This window comes from Bos mutus, chromosome 6 (genome assembly GCF_027580195.1).
Source record: "Bos mutus isolate GX-2022 chromosome 6, NWIPB_WYAK_1.1, whole genome shotgun sequence".
Taxonomy (NCBI): domain Eukaryota; kingdom Metazoa; phylum Chordata; class Mammalia; order Artiodactyla; family Bovidae; genus Bos; species Bos mutus.
The window spans coordinates 102,207,701-102,217,095 of record NC_091622.1 but is presented as its reverse complement, the minus strand read 5'-3'; the positions used below and the strand labels follow the sequence as shown (position 1 = coordinate 102,217,095).

Genomic DNA, 9,395 nt, shown 5'->3' with positions numbered 1-9,395 from the left:
GAGCCCTTCATTCATGAATTCGTTTATTTATTAATAGTTGGAGAGTGGCAACTTGAGGCAAGGCATGTTCTAAGTACTGCCTCAGTTTCGTCGATAATTTTACGAACTTTATGCTACATTTCCAGCAGTGCTTTGCAGGAATGTGATCTTATATGTAAGATTTTGCTGTTTAAATGAGCCTCTAAATTCTTTTCTCTCTAGAACTCTTTAGAATTTCCATAATTTGTAGTTACTCTACTCACTAATTACAAAGATTATTCCCATGGTTTGGGTAAATTAAATGGTTGCTGTGATTTTTTTTTATGTTGCAATATATTTCTTCCTTAGAACAAGCAAATGAATTGTAGCCAAGCTGGAGATCATGATGAGAGCATCTTTTACTCAGCAGCAGGCAGACCATCTACGTAGAATATAGATATAATTACTGCAAGATTAGGCTAATGCCACTGGTTATTTATAAGATGTGTTTGCGTGCTAATACATTTTCTAAAGCACTTGGCATTTAAATTGAAGTTATTAGTATGTGATTACTTGAGGTTTCTGTGTAAAGAACATTTTAATTGTTCTTCTATGTTTGCATTTACAGTTTTAACAAAATCTTTTCAAAATATATTTAACATGCATGTACACAGATTCTCTCTCTGAGGGTGTTGGGACCCGGTCCTGAATCCGACAACTTGACTCTTTCCTTGTGTCTGTAGATGTATGGATCTTTACATAGGTCTTCTCTTTATTCCTCCCCCTTCTTTACTTTCCTGGAAATCTGTATTTCCTATCAATTACTCACCACACTTTTCACAAAAGGCATCTTGTGGGGTTTTCTTTAGTTCTAATCGTCACTTGTTGAGTGATTACTGTTACTGCCTTCACTGTCACTGTCACTGTTGCTGCTACCTCCATTGTGGTTGCCATTACCAGACTTGCTCTGGCTGTCACTGCTGTCGCTGCTGTCACTGTCGGATTTAGTGTTGCTATCATTGCTGTCACTGCTGTCACTGCTGTCGCTGTCACTGCTGTCACTGTCACTGCTGTCACTATCACTGCTGTCACTACTGTCACTGTCGCTGCTGTCGCTGCTGTCACTGTCTGACTTACTGTCACTATCACTGCTATTGCTGCTGTCACTATCGCTGCTGTCACTGCTGTCACTGCTGTCACTGCTGTCACTGCTGTCACTACTGTCACTGTCACTGCTGTCGCTGCTGTCACTGTCAGATTTAGTGTCGCTATCACTGCTGTCACTGCTATCACTGCTGTTGCTGCTGTCGCTGCTGTCACTATCTGACTTACTGTCACTATCACTGCTATCGCTGCTGTCACTATCGCTGCTGTCACTATCACTGCTGTCACTATCGCTGCTGTCACTGCTGTCACTACTGTCACTGTCACTGCTGTCACTGCTGTCGCTGCTGTCACTGTCTGATTTACTGTCACTATCACTGCTGTCACTACTGTCTGATTTGCTATCACTGCTGTCACTGCTGTCACTGCTGTCTGACTTGCTGTCACTACTGTCACTACTATCACTGCTGTTACTACTGTCACTGTCTGATTTACTGTCACTGTCGCTGCTATTGCTGCTGTCAGTGCTGTCACTACTATCACTGCTGTCACTGCTGTCACTATCACTGCTGTCACTACTGTCTGACTTGCTGTCACTGCTGTCACTACTATCACTGCTGTCACTGCTGTCACTACTGTCACTGTCTGATTTACTGTCACTGTCGCTGCTATTGCTACTGTCACTGCTGTCACTACTGTCACTACTGTCTGATTTGCTGTCACTGCTATCACTGCTGTCACTGCTGTCGCTACTATCACTGCTGTTACTACTGTCACTGCTGTCACTGCTGTCTGATTTGCTATCACTACTGTCGCTGCTGTCACTGTCTGATTTACTGTCACTGTCACTGCTGTCACTACTATCACTGCTGTCACTATCATTGCTGTCACTATCACTGCTGTCACTACTATCACTACTGTCTGATTTGCTGTCACTGCTGTCACTACTATCACTGCTGTCACTGCTGTCACTATCGCTGCTGTCACTGCTGTCACTACTGTCTGATTTGCTATCACTGCTGTCACTGCTGTCACTGTCTGATTTACTATCACTGTCACTGCTATCACTACTGTCTGATTTGCTATCACTGCTGTCACTGCTGTCACTGTCACTGCTGTCACTGTCACTGCTGTCACTACTGTCTGATTTGCTATCACTGCTGTCACTATCTGATTTACTGTCACTGTCACTGCTGTCACTGCTGTCACTGTCACTACTATCACTGCTGTCACTGCTGTCACTATCGCTGCTGTCACTGCTGTCACTACTGTCTGATTTGCTATCACTGCTGTCACTGCTGTCACTGTCACTGCTGTCACTACTGTCTGATTTGCTATCACTGCTATCACTACTGTCACTATCTGATTTACTGTCACTGTCACTGCTGTCACTGCTGTCACTACTATCACTGCTGTCACTGCTGTCACTATCACTGCTGTCACTGCTGTCACTACTGTCTGATTTGCTGTCACTGCTGTCACTGCTGTCACTGTCACTGCTGTCACTACTGTCTGATTTGCTGTCACTGCTATCACTACTGTCACTATCTGATTTACTGTCACTGTCACTGCTGTCACTACTGTCATTGTCTGATTTACTGTCACTGTCACTGCTGTCACTACTGTCACTGTCTGATTTACTGTCACTTTCACTGCTGTCACTGCTGTCACTGTCACTACTGTCACTGCTGTCACTGCTGTCTGATTTATCTTTGCTGTTACCTGATTTGCCACTGTCATCACCTCCATTGTCATCATTGCCATCACTACCATTATCATTAGCATCTGATGTGTTATCACTACCATCATCATCTCCTTTTGAGCCACTGTCATTGCCATTGTCATTTGATTCATCAGAGTTATAAGAAGCATCTCCTCGGCTACTGTGATTATTATCACCTTCAGAATTGGCATCATCACTGCCATTAGACTCATCACTGCTGTTGGGATCATCTCCTTGCATGGATTCATCGTCAAACTCATAGCTGTCATGCCCATCACTGTTACTGTCACTATGTACTTGGCTGGGTCCAAGCTTGTTTCCAGACTCCAGTTTCTGGCCAGCTCCTTGTATAATGTCAATCTCTCCTTGCGTCTTGACATTTCCTTTGCCCACAATCATTCCATGTTGGCCTTTACTCTCTTTATCTTCATTCACTTTCCCAGCTTCTTTGGTAACATTGTTTCTGTGGCCACTGCTGGGACTTTCCATTTCCATTCCCTATGGAAAGATGGAGAAAAGAATGATTAATTAGTGAATGTTATGCTGCAAAGTTGCATTGGTCTGAGGAAGACTGGGGAAATTGGCCAGAGAACAGGAGTTTGGATTCCAGTACCTCAGAAACACCTGTCTGTGAAAATGTGCTTTATTGTACTTGAAAGTACTCTAGTGTTTAGATTATAGACCATCCCATTCATGTTTTTATTCAGTAGGAACTTTTGTAAACAGTTACATGATGCATTAATTATTTAGCATAAGGTTTTTGAAGAACTGTAACCAAATCTTCAGAAATTTCAACTTTTTAAAATTGTTCCATAGCAATGTCTAGTAAGGACTCTAGCTTCCCCCATTAAATAGTCCAGTCCTAAATCAAGGTGCAAAAATACATGACTGTTCATCATGATTTATTTTTGTGCTACCATCACGGGCAGAGCAGTCTGACAGGCTACAGTCTATGGGGTTGCAAAGAGTTGAACACGACTGGGTGACTGAGCATGCACACACACCATCATGAAAGGAAGTGGGGGAGTTAAACTGCCATTGAAAGAAATCAGCTTCACAAGCTAACCTTATCTTGGTTCTTCCCAATAGCAGTTGGCTGTGACTTTTCAGTGAGTCTATTTTCCACAGCTTTGTTCTCTCTGTGACTGGGTTTTTGAGTGTCCTCTGTTTTCTGGCTACCATTGTCTTCCGGAATACCTGCAGAATCTTCCTCACTCTTGGAAATGTTGTCTCCATCAATGACATGGGAGTCTTCTTTGTCCCCAGGGCCATCATCTTCACTACTAACTGAATTTTGACCTAAGCTATTGTCCTCATCATCCTCTTCTCCGTGAGATTGACCCTCCTGGCCCTTGCTGGTATCACTACCCTTTTCTCCATTCCCTATTTCATCACCTTCACCATCACCAGAGCCCTTGTCTTCATCTTCATCTGCTCCATTCCCACTAGGACTTCCTTCAAAATTATCCAAACCAACATCTTCTCCATTTCCAGCTCCACTCCCCACTGGCAATACCCCTACCTCCTCATTCCCATTTCTCTCGTCTTCTCTCTGAGGTGTTGTTTCACTTGTGTCAGCTCCATTTCTACAGGAATCCCCATTGATTTCAGCCTCCTGACCTGTACTGTTACTGCTTCCAGCTACTTGATGTCCATCTTCTTGGACAACAGTGGAGTCCTCACTTTGACTTGTATTTCCAACACCTGCGTTTTGGGAATTGTTCTCAGCAATCCCATCAATATGGCTCCCATTTGCCACTCCAGCATCATGGACGATGCTTACTTGTCCCCTGAGGCCGTTTGCAGTGATGCTCTCTTCTTGTCCTTGCATCCCATCATGGTCATATGTTTCTGGTTTTCCTGTGCCCCCCTTTAGATCCTCTGTATTCCCCTTTTCGTTTGCTAACATGGAACCTGTAGAAGAACTTTTCCCTCCCAGCTCTGCCCACTCAGAACCATTTCTGTCTCCTTTGTAACCATCTTGGATATCCTGTTGCCTTCCTTGTTCATGTTCATGCATGAGGCCACCACTTTCTTTAGTGGTATTATTGTCATTTAATGCATCCTGAAAAAGAGAGACAATTCAAATTAAGTTGTGGATATCATCTTAAAGTAAAGCAAACTGAAAAGATGAGCATCGATTTTCTGGAAGTTAATGGGATCTAAAAGAGTTTAGAAATACATTTTACATCTTATACCTGTATTGGCACTTTTGATTTTGCTAGAAGATTTACGTTCACCGATTTGTCAACAGCATGTCTCTCCAATGGCTTGATTTGAGGAACCTACCAAAGTGAAAATACTGGAAATTGAAAATATTCTTATTTTGTGTACATGTGTGCACACATGCACTCACACACGTGTGCACAGACACACTCACACACATATTATCACTAAATGAAGAAAAAAAGATATAACATAAAGGCCAAAGTATGATCTACTTGGGTAGAAAAGAAAAGTGACTTGTTACATGAATTCCATAGAATTTAAACTTGGCATATAGATATTTTTCATAATAATATTATCAAGTTTACCAAGGTTTTAACCAGATCACTTATATCAACACTAGAAAGTGAATAGTCTTTTATTAAAGATGAGGAGACAGCCTGTAAATATGTTATCACACTTACATAATTTAAAAAATAAAAAAGAAAGAAGATTCCCTAAAAAAAAAAAAACAAGCAACAAGAATATATTGTGTAGCACGGAGAACTACAGTCATTATCTTGTAATAACTTTTAATAAGGTATAATCTGTAAAAATACTGAATCACTATGCTGCATACCTGAAACTAATATAACACTGTAAATAAACAATACATAAATAAATTTAAATAAAAATGACATTGAAGAAAAAGTGAGGAGACAGACCTTTGGTGTTTCTGTATGACAAGTTTCTTGCAGCAGCACCAGATCCACCCTAAGAATAATCCTGGCCAAAACCCCTAAGAGAATAGTTGCTGCTGCTGCTAAGTCGCTTCATTCGTGTCCAACTCTGTGCCATCCCATAGACAGCAGCCCACCAGGCTCCCCTGTCCCTGGGATTCTCCAGGCAAGAACACTGGAGTGGGTTGCCATTTCCTTCTCCAATGCATGAAAGTGAAAAGTGAAAGGAAGTCGCTCAGTCATGTCCGACTCTTAGCGACCCCATGGACTGCAGCCTACCAGGCTCCTCCGGAATAGTAGGTCTGACCAAAACCAGGGCAGAAACAAAGGCAAGACTATGCTACTTCTGTGCCCTCAGGAGCACAAGAGAAACAGTTAAGAAAATTCTCAACTACAGAAATACCATGAGGAAAGCATATCAAAATGGTAAGTGTAGCAGCTGGCTAATAAAATCACAAATGACTTAATTTCCCTAATTTATCTTTGCTGGTGTTTATCTTTCAAATTTAACTTTCTAAGTGAAACATTAGTTTTCCCTTTGCTGAAAAAAATGTGATTTTTTTTCCTATTTTTCTTTCTTGAAACCTTCTTAAACAAGGCTTCATTGATAATTAGAATGAAATTCATAGGGCATGAGCAAAGATGGACAGGCTCCACAACTTCTAAGCATTAAATGTAAATTAATCTGAATGAATTTTAAAAGTAACAATCCTTCCAACAAGACAGGAGTTTCAATTAGAAGACTGGGAGCATGAGTCGGAGTGCGTATTTAGTTTTGTTGAGACCCCAAACAGATCCTATAAAGTCTTTCATGCAAATCTAAAAGTTTAGGCTCGGCTGATCTGCAAGATCTCAAGAAAAAAATGCACACACACATATGTGTGTGTGTGTGTGTGTGTGTGTGTGTATACACATATGTGTGTGTGTTAAGAGAGATAGTAAAGTAAGAAGGTTTTTTTGAGGAAGGCATACTTACTGGAATGGCCCATGCTACTGCCCAAATGCAAAAATATACAATGATCTTCATTTTCTATAGGAATATTGATCAGTGGCTGTTATTGAAGAAAAAAGAACAGTGAAAAATTACTTATAAAGCAAAGATGATAACCATATACTGTGTTATTTTGGTCTCTAAGCGTATGCCTCTTTCCTAGGTAAGGAGTATGAACACAACGTGAGAAGAAGCTGCCAAGACTCAGGGTTCCAGCACACATCTGAGTACATACAGTTGTCTGTGGTCAGTGCACGCCAGGAGTGGGGTCACAGACACGCGAGGGCACTATCCCGCTCAGCGCGATGACGCGCTGCCTAACCCCGTGCTTTTCCCGTGAAGGCGTACAGCCAGACAGTTACAAAAGCCGTAACTATAACTTTCTCCTTCTGCTGCTCCTACTGGCAGTAACATCTCTTCTGAATAGTTTTCACCAAGGATCAACTAATTCTGCCAAGAGTATGCTTAATAGATGAAGGATTTATGATTCCCACACCAAATCCACACGCGTCTGGGCTACGTTAGACTGCACAGAAAAGAAATTGCCAGCACGCAGACGAAAGGATATGGAGTTTGGATGCAGAGACCTAGGTTCCAATTCTATCTTTGTTACTTGATGTGCGAGCTTGAAGACTGTAAGTAGGTTTCTTAAGCATTTGATTCCTTGGTCTAGGATAATAATAGCTGCACTGCAGGATTATCCCAGTTATCTTAGCAGAAGATTTGTCTCTGAGAAGCTTTCTCTGGCTCCATGTCAAAGCACATTTGGTGGGATTTCCCTGATGGTCCAGAGTTTAAGACTCTCCCTTCCAATGAGGAGGCACAGGTTCGATACCTGATTGGGGAACTAGGGCCCTGAATGCCACTGGGTACAGCCAAATTTTTTTTTAAAGAAAAAAAGGTTATTTGGTGTCTTTCTCCTCCTTATACCTGGAAGAAGCTTTTAATACTGCACTGACGGCACTTCGCCGTTTTCACTGTTTTCGAGTAGGCTGGCAGCTACTTATATGCTCCTCTGCCCTACTGAGAGCTCCTGAGGTCCAGGAGACTGTCTTGGTGATCACAATATTCTAAAACATAGGATAGCAAAAGCCATTTTGTGAACACTGTGGATAAATAAACACTTACTACTGTAAGCAGTGTGTGGCATCGTTCCAGCTATTTAACCATCTCTTAATAAATGATAGCAATTATTATGTGGGACTTCTGAAGACTCAGTCCTTCACTCCTGTTAGAATTCACCTTCAGAATCAGTCTAGTATACATTTTGTGTACATTGAGATAGATACTGAGTTCATGAGAATCAAAATTGTAAATAGCTATTTACTACAAACTATAGTTCTTTACATAATGATGCTAGTCCTATAGAAAGGAAGGACGAATTTTACTTCTACTTCATGCACTTCCACTGGATTTTGAGATTATAATACTGTAGATCATAAGCTAGCCTAGATTGAATTTAATGTTGATAGGGGAAGCATAATAAAGCCTCCATGAATATCAACTGTCTTAGAAGAATTGGCACTTTTCACAGAGGAGAAAATCCAGTTTCAGAGTTACTGAGGAGGTGGGGAAAATGTGCCTACTCTTAGAGCTGTTCAGCAGAAAGCCAAAAGTAGCTAAACTTCCTTAAAAATGCTAGAGATTAAAAATGAGGCTGATGAGACCTAAGGACACCATAATGCAGAGCTCTGGGGCATGGATGTGAAAGGGCAGCAGTTTAGTAAGCAGAGGCTATAAGGTCCTCTGCAGTCCCAAACACAGTTATTACATAGACTTTACAGAAGACCAGTCTACACTATGGTTTGGAGGACACATGATCTCCTGGAAAGGAACTTATAGTGAAGGCCAGAGTTACGTGTATCCCATTTCTAAACTGCAGTCCATCAACCTGACCACTTTAGTTCTCTTTCATATCTACTCTAGAACAATTGCTCTATGCACAGCGCACCTTGCACTGTATCCACAGGTAAGTAAAAGGCATAAAAGACACTATAGAAATGGCCTCAGTTTTATCAGCCTGAAAGCGGAGGCTCTGGGATTGTGTGAACCCCCTTCAGATGATTTCATGTATTCTCACCAATAAAGTGAGATTTTACTTAGTTAACTTGAACAAGTTAATAAAACCTTGAAAAGCAAGTTTAACTGAAGCCCTGTTTCAAAGTCCAAGTGTTAGTCGCTTGGTCGTGTCCGACTCTTTGCAATTGTAGCCCACCAGGCTCCCCTGTTCATGGTATTCTCTAGGCAAGAATTTTGGAGTGGATAGCCATTTCCTTCTCCAAGGGATCTTCTTGACCCAGGGTTCGAACCTACATCTCCTGCATCTCAGGCAGATTCTTTACCGCTGAGTTACCTGGTAGATATTTATATCTGGGTTGTCTAATGTTTATCAAAACTAATCAAAGCAGATAATTACCAAGTTTCTACCTCAGTTTGCCATTTTTTAAGTAACGTGTCTTTTATTTCCCAAAACTATCATTATATCATGAAACAGAAAAAGTGTGTGCAGAAGTAGACTCTCCAGATATCCTAAGTAGAAGTATTTTAAGCTAGTTTTAAAACCCTACTGTCAATTAGCAAAATAATAATAATAGTTTTTAGGCCAAAGGTTGATTTTTCAGGGACCAAAAAATTAAATGTAGATTGAGATTTATTCATTCATTCAAAAACTGTTTGAAGGCCTAATGTGGGCCAGATACTGAGCCCTGGGACCAGATATGAACCCTGGCCTCAT

General features: G+C 41.3%; 1 protein-coding gene across 1 annotated transcript; it reads right to left on the bottom strand.

Annotated features, from left to right (window-relative positions):
- Positions 1 to 829: 829 nt before the first annotated feature.
- DSPP (dentin sialophosphoprotein) lies at positions 830 to 6,697 on the bottom strand. Its single transcript, XM_005904478.2, has 4 exons — positions 6,647 to 6,697; positions 4,984 to 5,070; positions 3,852 to 4,850; positions 830 to 3,283 (listed from the first exon to the last, which is right to left on the bottom strand). The coding sequence occupies exons 1-4, from the start codon at positions 6,695 to 6,697 to the stop codon at positions 830 to 832; spliced, it is 3,591 nt and encodes a 1,196-aa protein (XP_005904540.2).
- Between the last annotated feature and the right edge of the window lie 2,698 nt (positions 6,698 to 9,395).

What these genes read in the sequence shown, in the direction of transcription:
- DSPP (XM_005904478.2), bottom strand. Translation starts at nt 6,697, where the DNA reads ATGAAGATCATTGTATATTTTTGCATTTGGGCAGTAGCATGGGCCATT. An exon ending in AATCAAAAGTGCCAATACAG is followed by an intron (nt 4,851 to 4,983) that starts GTATAAGATGTA and finishes TCTCTTTTTCAG; the next exon opens with GATGCATTAAATGACAATAA. An exon ending in TTGGGAAGAACCAAGATAAG is followed by an intron (nt 3,284 to 3,851) that starts GTTAGCTTGTGA and finishes ATCTTTCCATAG; the next exon opens with GGAATGGAAATGGAAAGTCC.